The following is a 16,065-nucleotide window of genomic DNA, read 5'->3' as shown; positions in this document are numbered from 1 at the left end:
ACTTCGTGGTCTGCATTTCTATCGGTCTTACATTTAGGACACCAGAATTTCTCTCGTCCACAAACGCGGTTGGCGATATGAGCCGCGTGACAGTCCCTCGTAGGAAACCACACCCGACACTCTCGACAAGGTTGACCGAACAGCAACAGCTCGCCGACGTCACCACCGCCACTACCGGGTACCGCTATGGCGCTGTTGCTGCCTCTGTCGTCGAAAATCGTTCAGACAGCTTTTACCCTTACGCCCGCATTTCCCACACGCGTACTCTTTAGTGCATGCATGAGTATTGTCCGCCTTGTACCCTCTATGGCACACCCTACAATATTTACTATTCCCGTACAGCCCTACCACTGTATTGATGCAGTCATAGTGACCATGCGGTCCACCTCTGGGAGTGTTAGCAGGCCACCAGAAAATATCGATACAGGGGATGTGTTCGGCCGTGTCAAGAGGAGTGTGTGGAGCGTACAAGATAGAAGCACCATTACCGGGTGTAATGGTGTGTACATCTAAGCGCGCCTCATTCCTTAGACATGTTTGGAAGGCCTCCCAAGGGGACGACCTTCCATACACGCTCCAGGCGGAGACCCGCTCGCCTGTACAATTCATGCGTGGCTATCGTTTGTACACCCGCATCTCTCAGGAACGCTTCACGCTCTGTATATCGCTGTCTGCGTTCCTTCTTGGACACATCCCGTGGTTGCGAAGCATGCTTTAGAAAATATAGGGCTACAGCAATAGCCCGACCTAGACATAAATTGTCGCTGTTCTCTATTTTAGTAAGACAACCACCCCTAGTGGTTTTACGGTTGGTAAAAGCCTCCAGCGTGATTAGCTCTTTCTTAGTCAATCGACCATTACCTCTACCTACAGCGGCGGGATTCCTCACTATGTGTAACCTTACGGTCATGGTACTGTCAAACGTAAAAGATGTGTTAGACTGGGCAACGTGTTCCATACCTCGCAATATGATGTCACCCGTGAGTTCTTCAAACCTGACGAACGGTATGGCGACGGGGGCGTTGAGGGCGTGATGATGAATATACAGGGTGACGATATCCTGAGGGCGTATATCTAGGGGAAAAAGTAAAAGAAAAATATAATGGCATCAAGAATGCGCTTATGTCAGCTTTGAAAAGACAAGCAATGTTAAAAAATTATTAGTTACCACGTTGTAAATGTATAGAGCTTATGTTGTTTTTTATACACTTACTTTCCGAGTTACCCAAATGAGCCACGAGGGAGTCGAACCCGCGTGACAGGTTGTCTTCCACATCCACGCTGCTCTGTACTCTCTCCAGAAATTGTTGTAAAAACCCGAAGAGGTACACGATGTTAGACACCCTATATCTCTGACTATCCATCCGACGAAGTTCTCTGAGGAAAAAAACTTGTTGTGGCGAGTAGTCATACTCGCCATTTTCTTCCTCGATAACCTCGTTGTGACCGTCGTTGGGGGGAGAATGACACGGCAACCCTTCCTCTACGACCTCGATGATGTCGTCGTCGTGTTGTCGCAAAGGTTGCCCTGTCCCGGACTGTCGGCATGTGTCACTGCTGAGGCGTTGGAATTCCTCATCATCCGACGAAAAAAATATAAGTATGTCATCCTCGGAATGTTCTATAAGAGACGTGTTCGTATTTCTTACTAGTTCGTTTACGGGGTCTTCCTCGTCAACCATGATGAGAATGTTGTCGTTGTGCGCCATTTTGTGATAAGCGAGAGAGAGAGAGAGAGAAGTTGTTTGGTTTACGGGGTGGTCATTCGCGGCTGTGTATGACAGGGACGATTATTATCGAAGGAGTGGGGGTGAAGAGACGAAGGGGTGGACACTAGCGGCTGTGTATAATAGGGTCGATTAGAGCAACTAGACCGATTAACGACGCACGTAGGGGATTATTTTCGAAGGAGAAGGTTGTAGAGACGACGGGGATGGACACTCACGATTGCGTATAATAGGGGACGATTAGAGCAGTTAGGCCGATTAACGATGATGCACGTAGGGGCTATTTTTCGAACGCTTCGGCACACGCGGTTGTGTATGACAGGGACGATTATTATCGAAGGAGGGGGGTGAAGAGACGAAGGGTCGGACACTATACGACTGTGTATAATAGGGTCGATTAGAGCAACTAGACCGATTAACGGCGCACGTTGGGGATTATTTTCGAAGGAAACGGATGTAGAGACGGGGTGGGTGGACACTCACGATTGCGTATAATAGGGGGTCGATTAGAGCAACTAGACCGATTAACGACGCACGTAGGGGATTATTTTCGAAGGAAACGGATGTAGAGACGACGGGGTGGACACTCACGATTGCGTGTAATAGGGGGGGACGATTAGAGCAGTTAGGCCGATTAACGATGCACGTAGGGGCTATTTTCGAAGGCTTCGGCACACGCGGTGGTCGAAACGATTGTGTAATAAGGAGTGGTTAGACCCATGAGTAGGAATATACGATAAACCGTGGACATATGGTGCGTAAGATAATAGAGGCGATTTTCGTGTTCCTGCTGCGCGTGTCGGACGTGTATGATCATGTCTACAACGCGGACACGCTCAATTACCCTTTGGGGGGTGTATATGACCATTCGCTTGACCACTGTCAAATCATACTGACTACTGCTCGCCATACAGTAAGACGTACTCCTGACCAGCTCTCCGCTACTACTACTACTGCTACTACCACGGCTATTACAACTACCACTACTACTACTACCATGGATTCAAGCAAGATGTGTGATGCTGCTCCAACAACCATGCTATACTGCTGGAAGTGTCCCCAGAAAAATGACCACATGTTTAAGAACTGTCCATTGGCGGTGTGTGGAAACAGGTGTGGGGGACAGGGGCACTGGGGAAAAGATTGCCCCATGCCGTGCACCATCTGCCAACAGAGTGGCCATTACAGGAGGACCTGCCCGTCCTTCAACATGGCCTCCTCTTCCTCCGTGATCACCACCCCACCTTCCACGCCGTCCACGACTGCCACGACTCCTACACCGACTGCCACGACTACTCCTTCTTATGGTCATTGCTATAGGTGTGGGGACTCTGGTCACTGGGCTCCCCAATGTCCGACGGCCACATGTTACAAGTGTGGAGGGAGTGGCCACTACGCCCGGTCATGTGCGGTAGATGTCACCCCCGCCGCTAAGAAGGTCAAAAGGGAACAACCTACTACAGATGACTGGACCACCGAAGATGCCCTGGTGATCCCGTAGAGAGGTGTGCTAAGTGTGTCGTGAAGACATCTGATGTTGGCACACAGACTACGGGGATAGTGATGTCTAGCATACAATATAGAAACATTGCTCGTAGTGTGGATGGGGGTGAAAGGGGGAGGGACCTTGGGGGTGGCTACCCTATTGTGAGGAGCATACCAACAGAGAAGGTGGAAGAAGATGATGAAGATGGAGCCCTCAGCCCTCAGGGACCTCTTGTATATGATGACAACACCTCCCCTTACCCCTCCCACCCGACATCGGTACACTCCCCCCTCTTCATCGACGACGACGATGAAGAGGAAGGGGAACACGCCCAGCAGCTGTCGTGGGACGACGACGACGACGGCGATGGAGGAGCTTTCACTAATTTTGAGGAGGCCTCTCATAACCGTCACCACCCCTCAGAAAATACGGTGACAGTGGTTGCAGACGTGCACAGGAACGGCGAGACACCTACTCGCCGTATCCGTGTGCGCAACCGGAGAGGTCGCCTCATTTTGTGAAATGTATGAAATTGTATGTATATATTGTATTATATTGTGTTATATGTTGTATATACCTGTATTAAATTTTTTTTTGATATCGTACACATTTAGTTGGTGCTGATTCGCGAATTGTGGGAGTGTGGAAAGGTAGAAGAGAGCATTATGTCACACGTGCGCGCGCGCACACACACACACACACACACACACACACACACACACACACACACACACGCACGTACATGCACGAACACGTACTAGACGACCATTACCCTTATTTGTGACGGTTCAATGACCACGTGACGTCAATACCGTCGTTGTAGGGCGTGACGTCAGTGTGGTAGTATATTTTTGAGGTTGCGTCACCATCAAGTGACGTCACTACCTTCGTTTGTAGATCGTGACGTCATGAGACCAATCGTCGTGACGTCATACGTGTATGACGTCAGTGTGGCCGTATATTTTCGAGGTTGCGTCACGTTACGTCACCTCGGAAATGTGCGGTCACCATACTACTGTATCACAAGCGTTCGGTCCGGCTAGGCCCGGGCGCTCAAACGCACCTTATACGTCATAGATGTATCTTGAAATGTGTTTAATTCCATAGATTGGTATTATATCTACCTAAATATCACCTTGTAATGTTATAAAATGCAACATGTAAAGATCAGATGATTTGAAAATGGGCTGCTAATGCCCAGCTCGGCCAGTAAGGCGAGACACTGTGGATTTAATGAAAACATACTTCTCCCACTTCTCTCTCTAATATGTGTATGGCTGTGAAAGTTATGTGAGTATGAGTATGCCCCGTTCTTACCGCTCTGCCTTCTCCAAATTCAGATCAGGTACTGCTCCTCTGCATTTGGAAACCGGCAGATACACAAATGTGAATGTGAATGACGGGGTAAGTTTTCAGTGCAGTGAGAGTGTTGAGGATGAAAGACACGTTCTGTTGTATTGCCCTATGTATGATGATTTGCGTGAAAGTTTATATGAAAATGTCTGTTTTGGCTATCCCAACTTCTTAGATCTTTGTGATGATGATAAATTAGTTTTACTTTTTAAACACCATGTATATTTCAGTGCCAAAACCTGCTTTTATATCTTGCAAAGAAGAAAACATATTTTATACGGATAGATTATATACTGTATGTACCTATATAATTATTTAGTATTTAGTATTTATAATGTATTAATACATTAGTCTCTCATAACCCTTTAAGGGTGGCTCACTTATATGCTATATTTTACAAATATATTTTTATATGTATTTTATGTGAGGTGAGACTGAAATAAAATATCTGTCTGTCTGTCTGTCTAATTCTTCTATTGTCTGTATGCGTGTTCAGGAAAAGGAAGTTTACAACATCCGGAAACGGCATCTCCGAGTAACCTTTGGCAAAACTCTCACAGTGAAAACAATGTTCTCCCGAGCCTGAGCTGGGCAACACAGTGTCATTGCCGTGGATGTGTTTTCATACTTTCGTATGTTCAAATTATATAACCATAACATCTCATACGGCAAGTCATTTTAGCTGATACCTTCTGATATTTATGAAATTACTGATATGTTCAAATCATGTCAGGAATAGCTTCAGCCGGCTATCTATATCTGTACTAGTATGAATTGATGTTTAAACTGTGGAAACTGTACGGAGAACATGCTGTATTCTAAACCACTAAAGAAAACCCCACCCCTTTCAAGCATTTCATGTCATATAATTGGGTGTAATATCTTCTGATATTTATTAAGTTAATTATATGTGTAAATCATATCACGAATAGCTTCAGCCTGCCATCTGTATCGGTACTAGTATTCATTAAAGGTCACATAAACCCTAGGGGGTACAAATACATAAATCACTAACTGGCATCGTTATAAATGAAACCCCGTCATTAAAACTACTCATTTCGACCTTTAATTGACTTAAATCGACCTTTTTGACAACAGTGCACAATTCTCACCCGCGAACGAAATTTCAACCAATCAGAGCGGCGCGTCTCTGTGACGTCATATGAGGAATAGCTTTGAGGGCCGATGCAGAATTCATCTACATTTTAGGGGGTAAATTATCTTGTTTACAGGCTGGTATAAACCTGAAATCGTGACAATTGTTGTGGAAAATGAAAGCTATATGTTCTCACAATCTACTGGCATTTAATTTTGTCTCCGGCTTTGCCTAGTTTCCGAGTTACAACTTGTTTTCATAGACGATTCTGTCAAAATCGATTGGTGTCGTTAGGCCCTATTTGTATAATGACTGATCCAAATTGATCCCATTTCTGTTTTTTTTTACCTCGATATTTAATCATGTCATGTAAAAACCTGTTTGTATTCTCAAAACAGTGTCGGCCCATAAGTTTTCACATGCAATACAGCAATTAATACTCCCTTGTTGTAACCCGTGTTAGGTGGTATAAACCTACACATGTTATTTGTCATCATTCACTTGATGGTCAGTTAATGAATTTATAACAGGTATAATTAGTGGTAACACACTTAGATTACCCGACAAAGGTCCCCATTTGGCATTTCTTGTGTCTGGAGTAAATATTCAACATTATAAACATCGATCAAAGGATTAACCGATAACACGCTGATTGATTAATTACTTTTATCTTATACAGCGGAATTGTCAAAAGGTAGTGTTTATATATGTAGATTTACTAATCTATACTGAATACACTCGGTCGTGTCGGTGTCTGCGTAAAAACAACGTCCTTCTTTCAAAGGATTAACCGGCAATACATTGATTGATTGCCCATTATAGGTTAACTAATTTACTGTTTTTAAAGAAAGGCGGACATTATGCAATTAGTTGCCAGGTGTGCTATCTTGGATGACCAATGAGACTATACACCAATACCTGAAAAGATTTATCACTTTTTCGTATATCAAACTGTTAAAAGACACATCATTTGGAACAGTTTTGTGGATATTGATGGATACATTCCTCGAACAAGGTAATGGCCTGATATTGTTCTTATAACTTGAATCTGTTTTAATTTTAATGTTTGCATGTTGTTTTTGTTCATTTGTCGTAGCATTCAACAGAATCATTGTTTTCGCCGTGAAGTGTAATGAGACAGACAACATACACTAGGGTGTGTGTGCGAATTATGATTCACATTGGAAAACTATAAAATGTCTAGATAATTCACTATAAGTATCAGTAGATCGTCTGCTTTTTATTTAGTTTCAAAATGCATACAAGTATGATAATAAACTAATTAGGATTATAAGACCAAATATAAAGACGCACATTGACTAGTATCTACATACTGGTGAGTGGACATTAACCATGGGAATGTAGCAAGACATTTATCGCGCAGTATTGTGACTTCGACCCCCGTCTCGCTTCCGTGGAAGAAATCGTTATGTTATAAGTTGTGTCATGCAAAATCCGTTTGGTTATGATTCCAATACATATTTAACTACGAGTAGAAAGTAGTTTTGATTTTCTAACTTGATGAAAACAAACTATAATCTCATTAATTCTAACAGACTTTACGATTTTCAAAAATGGCGGCGCCCTGTCGCGAACATCCGCCAGTCTGAGGATAAATGCTATTTAGGTTTGTTTTCACCGAGTTACAAAATCAAAACTACTTTCTACTGGTAGTAAAATATGTAGTTTATTGATGGCCAATAGGATTTTGCATGACATAGCGTATAACATAACAATTTCTCTCCTGGCAACGAGGTGGGTGTCAATATAATACTACTTATAATATTATTGTTACTTCGACCACAACCTCACTTCCGAGGAAGAAATCGTTATGTCACAAGTTGTGTCATGGAAAATCTTTATGGTCATCAATCATATACATATTTTACTACAACTAGTAAGTAGTTTTGATTCTTTAACTTCCGTGAAGCGATCTGAACACAAGTTAGATATGGTTTCAGGCTTCCACAACGCTCGCTTCGCACTCACAAACATAACCCATTTAGCCCGAACTGCGGGGTCCTGTGGAAATCTGTGCACGGTGACACCATCGCCCGACCCCTAGGAGCAATTGACGACAAAGCAACGATTCGGCATGTCGTCGTTGATGTCGAGAAATCATCAAAATGATGAGCGTGCTACACACTTTCTATACAACTAACTGAAAATCGTTCCTCATATGACGTCACTGCAGTGCTCTGGCGACAAAGTTACGTAACCTGTCTGTGGTTTCGTTGGCGGGCGAGAGGGAAGCAGTCGACTTTTTGGCCACTTTTAATCGCTCGGTATTAATTAACCACAAGTTTTTAAAGAATAAATTTGGTGTTCCGCATAAGACTAACCACACATCTGTCATATGTAATGGTTAAAAGAGTAACAAAAAACAAAGTTTAGTGGTTCTTTAATGTTTGTACTCTGGAACATGTACGGAGAACATCCCATACGCAGCATAACACAAGTGGAAGCATAAATAATTAAATATATCTATTATATATTATATATACATTTGTGATAAACGTTATGAAGAAACGGTGGAGTAATCAACAACACTGAAGGTCCCTGAACGGTAATTAAGGGCAACAATGGAGTATGTTAATTGAATCACAACACCTACCTGATTGCAATTAGGCAAGAGGAAATTAAGCAAGCTGGATACAGGTGTAATTAACAGGTGTATTAATTTCATTAGCCCGCACAGAGCCAGATTGAACACTGGGCTTCACTTTAAGCAACGTGTTAGATTCAAATACATGTACAAAGCTTTGAGCCTCAATAAAGAGATATTTAGGTAGATATAATACCAATCGATTGCTTTAAACACATTTCAAGATACCTCTGTGAGGGTTAAGGTGCGTTTGAGAGCGCGGGCCAAGCCGGACCGAAAGCTTGTGATACTGTGTCTTTGTTGAGAATGTATAGAAAATAAGACTTCACTTTGAGCAAGGTGTTTGCTTCAAATACTACGCTTTGAGACTCTATAAAGACGTTGTTAGGTAGATATAATACACATCTATGGATAAAAACACATTTCAAGATACATGTGTGAGGTTTAGGTTGTCTTTCACAGCACGGGCCAAGTCGGGCTGAACAGAGACTAAACACTTTTGATTGAGGCTATGTTGTGAATGGAGAGAGAAAAGGGCTTCACTTTAACGAACCAGTTATCTTTACATGTGCCATTTGTAAAATCACAAAGTGATGTTTAGGTAGATATAATACTAATCTATGGAATTAAACACAAATCAGGACATATGTGTGGGGTTTAAGTTGTTTTTGAGAGCCCGGGCCAAGCCGGACCGAAAGCATGACTGTGATACTGTGTGGTTGTTGAGAATGTATAGAAAATAGCGCTTCACTTTCAGCAACGTTTATGCTTCAAATACTACGCTTTGAGACTCTGTGAAGTGATATTTAGGTAGATATAATACTATTTTATACTAATTTGAACACATTTCAAGATACATTTGTGAGTTGTAAGGTGTTTTTGACAGCAAGGGCCAAGTCAGGCTGAACAGAGACACTTTTGATTGAGGCTATGTTGAAAAATGAGAGACAAGGGTATCACTTTAACGGAGCAGTTATCTTTACATGTGGCATTTTGTAACATCACACATTGATATTTAGGTAGATATAATACCATTCTATGGATTTAAAAACAAATCAGAATACATGTCTGGGGTTTAAGTTGTTTTTGAGAGCCTGGGCCAAGGCGTACCGAACGCTTGTGATACTGTTTGTTGAGAATATGTAGAAAAGATAGCTTCACTTTCAGCAAGGAGGTTGCTTCAAATACTACGCTTTGAGACTCTGTGAAGTGATATGTAGGTAGATATAACACTAATCTATGGATACAAACACATTTCAAGATACATGTGTGAGGTTTAAGTTGTTTTTGACATCACGGGCCAAGCCGGGCTGAACAGAGACTAAACACTTTTGATTGAGGCTATGTTGAGAATGGAGAGAGTTGAGTTGAGTTGAGTTGAGTTGGGCTTTACGTCACATCGGCATTATTCCAGCCATATAGTGACGAGAACAAGTTTGCATTAGTAAACATTGTAAGTACATACTCGGAATGAGTTTTATTTCAAGGACATATATTGATTACATTGTCATTTAAAAGCAAAGAAAGTCATAGCATCAAATTTATAGGCAGGCAATTTGTTAGTCACGTTTCATAGTTACAATTTACGGTTGTTACATTTCGCAGTTACAATTTGTGATACAGATCAACTTCCCTCAGGTAGTTCACTATGAGATGAGCGCTCACGCGGGAGAACAGATCTTTTAGGTTTGTTGCATCATAATGTGAGTCCCTTGCAGACGATAAGTCCACGCATTCAAGCAGAATATGCTTGATGGTGAAAACCTCACCGCAAGAGACACACATGGGGGGGTCCATCCCCATCCGTTTTCAGCAGATAGTCATGTGTAAATCGACTGTGGCCAATACGACATCGTCGTAAAATTACCTCATCACGTCTTGACTGACAACCCCAGTAGGTATAACCGATTGTTGGCTTCAATTCATGGAGTTTGTTTCTTCCTACTTGAGTGTCCCACCTTTTTTGCATCAGGTCCCGAGTATAGCTTTTGATAGTGGGTTTGAAATCACTGTACGGGATTAGCAGTGGAGATAGGGGCTTGTCAAGAGCTGCTTTTGCTGCAGCATCGGCCTTGGTGTTACCTGCTATGCCGACATGACCCGGCAACCAGCAGAGGACGATGTCACATTGGCCAGTAGAAAGGTCGTTGTAAAGTTCTAATATGTCCAGGATGATTGGGTGACTTGAAGTCACATTTTGAAGTGCTTGAAGGCAGGATAATGAATCTGTGAAAACGATGAAGTTTTTGGAATGTTTTTGCTGTAAGCCGGGGGTGGAATTCGTATGAACGCAGGCATTATTATACCTAGGTGTACACAGTTTCTAATTGGGTAACCATTAAAAAATTACACCTCCATACTAAGGAGGCGCCTACATTCGTTTATGTAGTCCTTTTTCTTCTCGTAGATAAGCTGGTGCCTGACTACGTTTGCCCCGTGGGCTTTACATGAACAGTAGTGACATTTCACTCCAATACCGCACACGGAACACGTGTAGTTCGCGAAACAACTCCTATGAAAACAGCAGTACCCCTCCATCCTACATTTCCTACCGCAGGTCTCGGTCTTCCCGCTAAATATGTACTGGCATCGGTGCGCGGCTTGCAGTTTCTCTACGGCTATATCGTGCCGTTTTCGTTCAGCCTCTATCTCGTCCGCGTTCGACTCCCGTAGTTTCGAGAAGAGGAAATTACTCCCGGAAAATGCCAGGGCGTTTACTAACGCCCTGCAAACCATCATGGCGATCGTAGCAATCCTATATATAGTTACATTTACTTCAAAATATTTTCCGGTATGATCCCTTGTTTTACGAGGATGTCCTTGGTGGCCATCGCCATACCCAGGTTCATTAAAAGCATACCCATATCCTGCAGGTTGAAATCTAGCTTGATAGTCGGTTGTTTAAGCACCATTTTGGTCAACCAAGCGTACCCTACAGCTAGACTGGCGACAACAGTGGCGTGGTATGCATCGTTGACGAACGTTTTCCTTTCAGACATTATGTATATGATATAAAAATATATATTTATAACATGATATGTGGGTTGACCTCTAATTGTGGTTGTGGTTCTGGGGGTGCTGGGCTTTTATTATATAACATGAATAATGAGAGAGCAGCAGCAGTTGCGCCTGCAATCCACAGGAGTGGAGGGCTCCACGTGTAGTTACTCACATGTTGCTTGGCTAAACCTCCTTTTCTACCGTCGGCGACTCTCTTAGGGTTCTTCTTCCTGGTGACTGTAGGATTCTCCTCCTGTGGAGGGTTCCCCCTATTTGGGTCTCCCCCATTGGGGTTTCCTCTATTGGGGTCTCCCCCATCGGGGTCGGAGTCACTTCTTAATCCATCTTGTATACCACTACTATTATTTTTCCCCTCCTTAAATTGGCAATGCTTCGCCGTGATAATCGTCACCGGGGCTAAAAACATACTGTATTTGTGGTACAGCATGCAGCTGACAGAGCTCAAGGCGTGTTCAATAAACGGGTCTTTCTCAAGGTCCTCCCACAGGTAAAGTCGACGTTCCTGGGGAATGGGAAGGAGGTACGATGCTATACCAGTGTAGATCTGGGTCATAGCCGATCTTATAGTTTTCGTCATCTCGGCCCCGAGTCTAACCTCGTATCTCACGTACAGCTTATCGATTTCTTCGGCTGACATTTTGTGAATTTTATCTGGAGTGTAGTCCCCAAAGTATTGTTTGGCTTTACCACCAACACCCAGTGCTACCAGTCTCTCTCGCTTGTCGTCACTCTGATCCTGTGGCACCAACAGTTGTCCGAGCAGTTCATCACACTCCATCTTATAATGTAATAAGCAAGTTTTAGTTTTAATAATATAATACCCGATGTAGGTAAAACATAGCGAGACAAAGGTTAAGTTGCACACGATGAACACTTCAAAAAAAGTCATAACTATAACTGCTAAGTGCTAAGAGCTAAGCATCTGCTAAGCTTTGCTAAGCATTGCTAAGCATTTGCTAAGCATTGCTAAGCTAAAACACCCTATAGGCCACGGGTTGGTCGGTCTTGAGCACGAGCTTAGCATGCTTAGTTTCAGCGAGCTGTTTCTTCCCCCGTTCTCGTTCTAGTTTGCTCATCACATCGTTCTCTCTCAAACACTCCTCGAACGAATCCCTGTCCTTGCAGTGGAATAAGGCCACCCATCGCGTCTGCTCCCTGAGGTCTTTCAACACCGAGTTGAACTTCTGTGTCAGCACCCAGATGCTGTGCTTTGCGTGCCGGCCAGAGAAGGCCAGGTACGATAGCATGTCTCTCTTTTTTGTTATCTCTCGATAAGCGCTGCAGTCGTTAAGTATGAACAGCGTCGACTCCCCTTTAAATTTGTTGTGATAAGCTTTCAACCAGTCCTGCAGACGTGTTCCCGGGTCGACTCTGAGTACGTCCGGGTCCGTCATCACCCAAGGTCTTTCCGTGTACGTTCTATTCCTGTGTAAAGTAGGGCACATGATATCGATGTTATCGAACACATCCCGGTAGTACCCCTCCAGCATATCCAACACGAAAACGGTCTTCCCACACGGATAGCGCAGTGCGGGTCGTGGGGTACATCAATAGATAGCTTGCCGTCAGGCAAATCAATAGATGGCTTGCACAAATCTCCCATTGTCTATATTAAGTTGCGCGTCCATAATCATGTACAGATATAATTTCAACTTGCCCGCGGGTTGAGCCTTCTTGGTAATCTGGATTGTTATCCCCTCGCTGCTGTTGTCGATGCGGCAACCGCTACCGTGCAATTGATCATCGTCCATGGATCGCATGTTCAACCACAGCGCGTACTTGGTGGTCAGGTATTCACCGATCTGCACGGAGGATAGGTCCAGGCCCTTGATGACGTGTTGGTGCCGGGTCGGTAGTTTCGTTATCTCGTCCCACTGCTGGTGTGCCCTCATACCGTCGCTGAACAGCTGGTTGGGCACGCCCTCGATGGTCACTTCCACCTTTTCAATTGCGGGGTTGAAAAACTTCTCGCTGTCCCTTTGGAACGGCTCGTAATCCTCCACAGGGACGATCAGGATACCTTTCATCGATCGCGCCGGAACGTTTAGGTTGATGTTCCAGAGCGTGTCGCTCTTATCCCACACGACCGATCTATGCCTCGAGTATGCGGTCGGTACAGGATCAACCACCTTCCCGAGTACTGGTTTGAACCTGCCTTTCAGCCAGCTCGGGCTGAAGTGACCATGTCGAACTCAGAGAGATGTTGTCGATGGTAACTCGCCTCATCACCGTTCAACGTATGCACCACTTTGCTGTAGTCGTTAAACGTGAGCTCGTATTCAAGCCTATCACCCAGCGCGGCCTGGTAAAACGGCACGTGCCCCATGAGCACCTCGAAGTTGAGCGGCATGCAGAACCTGTTCCCGTACACTTGGGCGATGACCTTTTCACCCTCTGAGCTCTTCTCTAGCTGGTCTTGCGTGAAGCCGTACCCCACGTGCAACCGAGTCGATTTGCTGATACCTTGGCACACATCATTGACGCGTTCTCCCTCACTTTTCCAGAGGTCCCCGTAGCAGTGAAACACGTCACTGCGGTCGATGCTCAGCACCTCGTTACCGCTGATCTTGATGGTGGTGGCTCGACCTACGTTCCCCACTAGCTCGCGTTTGTCGTTGCCGGAGGTCAACGTGAGGTTGAACGTCAGTAGAACCGTGCCTGGTACGTGCCATAGCCTCTCCGGTCGATCTACCGGTTGCCATCCGCCGATACCAAGACCTGTTGGAATATGCCCGGTCGAAAGTCGACTATGTGTTCGACGAGTGCCAAGGTATCAGCAAATCAACTCGGTTGCGCGTGGGGTACGGCTTCACGCAAGACCAGCTAGAGAAGAGCTCAGAGGGTGAAAAGGCCATCGCCCAAGCGTACGGGAGCCGGTTCTGCGTGCATTTCGACTTTGAGTTGCTCCGCGGAGACGCGCGTCGTTTTACCAGGCAGCTGGGTGATAGGCTGGAGTCTGAGCTCACGTTTAATGACTACAGCAAAGTAGCGCGTACGCCGAACGGTGATGAGGCGAGTTACGCCATCGACAACATCTCTCTGGAGTTCGACATGGTCACTAGCCCGGAGCTGGCCAGGCAGGTTCAAAACCAGGACTTAGGGAAGGAGGCCATCCTGTACGACCACATTCTGAGGCATAGAGCGGTTGTGCGGGATAAGAGCGACACGCTGTGGAACATCAACCTAAACGTTCCGGCGCGATCGATGAAAGGTATCCTGATCATCCCCTTGGAGGATTATGAGCCGTTCCGAAGGGACAGCGAGAAGTTTTTCAACCCCGCAATTGAAAAGGTGGCACACCAGCAGTGGGACGAGATAACGAAACTACCGACCCAGCACCAACACGTCATCAAGGACCTGGACCTATCCTCCGTGCAGATCGGTGAATATCTGACCACCAAGTACGCGCTATGGTTGGACATGCGATCCACGGATGACGATAAATTGCACGGCAGCGGCCTGCAGCATCGACAACAGCAGCGAGGGGATAACAATCCAGATTACCAAGAAGGCTCAACCCGCGGGCAAGTTGAAATCTGTACGTGATTATGGAAGCACAACTTAATATAGAGACTGAGAGATTTGTGCAAGCCATCTGCTAATCTACCCTGCGACCCGCACTGCGCCATAGTGTGCGGGCAGACGGGCTGTGGGAAGACTGTTTTTGTGCTGGATATGCTGGAGGGGTACTACCGGGATGTGTTTGATAACATCGTTATCATGTGCCCTACTCTGCACATGAATAGAACGTACACGGAAAGACCATTGGTGATAACGGACCCAAACGTACACAGAGTCGACCCGGGACACGTCTGCAGAACTGGTTGAAGGCTTATCACGGAAAATTTAAAGGGGAGTTGACGCTGTTCATACTGGACGACTGCAGAGCTTATCGAGAGATAACAAAAAAGAGAGACATGCTATCGTACCTGGCCTTCTCTGGCCGGCACGCAAAGCACAGCGTCTTGGTGCTAACGCAGAAGTTCAACTCGGTGTTGAAAGACCTCAGGGAGCAGACGCGATGGGTGGCCTTATTCCACTGCAAGGACAGGGATTCGTTCGAGGAGTGTTTGAGAGAGAACGATGTGATGAGCAAACTAGAACGAGCACGGGGGAAGAAACAGCTCGCTGAAACTAAGCATGCTAAGCTCGTGCTCAAGACCAACCAACCAGTGGCCTATAGGGTGTTTTAGCTTAGCAATGCTTAGCAAAGCTTAGCAAATGCTTAGCTCTTAGCACTTAGCAGTTATAGTTATGACTTTTTTTGAAGTGTTCATCGTGTGCAACTTAACTTTCATCTCGCTATGTTTCACCTGCATCGGGTATTATATTATTAAAACTAAAACTTGCTTATTACATTATAAGATGGGGTGTGATGAACTGCTAGAACAACTGTTGGTGCCACAGGATCAGAGTGACGACAAGCGAGAGAGACTGGTAGCACTGGCTGTTGGTGGTAAAGCCAAACAATACTTTGGGGACTACACTCCAGATAAAATTCACAAAATGTCAGCCGAAGAAATCGATAAGCTGTACGCGAGATACGAGACTAGACTCAGGGCCGAGATGACAAAAACTATAGGATCGGCTATGACCCAGATCTACACTGGTATAGCATCGTACTTCCTTCCCATTCCCCAGGAAAGTCGACTTTACCTGTGGGAGGACCTTCTTGAGAAAGACCCGTTTATTGAACACGCCTTGAGCTCTGTCAGCTGCGTGCTGTACCACAAATACGGTATGTTTTTAGCCCCAGTGATGGCGGCGATTATCACGG

The 16,065-nt window shown here is 45.0% G+C and overlaps 2 protein-coding genes across 2 annotated transcripts; one reads left to right on the top strand and one right to left on the bottom strand.

The window, feature by feature from the left end:
* Nucleotides 1–520: 520 nt before the first annotated feature.
* Nucleotides 521–1,709, bottom strand: LOC124267604. The gene is made up of 2 exons (XM_046702568.1): nucleotides 1,214–1,709; nucleotides 521–1,074 (listed from the first exon to the last, which is right to left on the bottom strand). The coding sequence occupies exons 1-2, from the start codon at nucleotides 1,707–1,709 to the stop codon at nucleotides 521–523; spliced, it is 1,050 nt and encodes a 349-aa protein (XP_046558524.1).
* Nucleotides 1,710–2,739: 1,030 nt separating this feature from the next.
* On the top strand, nucleotides 2,740–3,228 carry LOC124267603 (DNA-binding protein HEXBP-like). Its single transcript, XM_046702567.1, has one exon. The coding sequence runs from the start codon at nucleotides 2,740–2,742 to the stop codon at nucleotides 3,226–3,228; it is 489 nt and encodes a 162-aa protein (XP_046558523.1).
* Nucleotides 3,229–16,065: the final 12,837 nt, after the last annotated feature.

This window comes from Haliotis rubra, unplaced genomic scaffold (assembly GCF_003918875.1).
Source record: "Haliotis rubra isolate DU_JTF1 unplaced genomic scaffold, ASM391887v1 Scf1322, whole genome shotgun sequence".
Taxonomy (NCBI): Eukaryota; Metazoa; Mollusca; class Gastropoda; order Lepetellida; family Haliotidae; genus Haliotis; species Haliotis rubra.
This window is presented reverse-complemented; position numbering and strand designations above follow the sequence as displayed.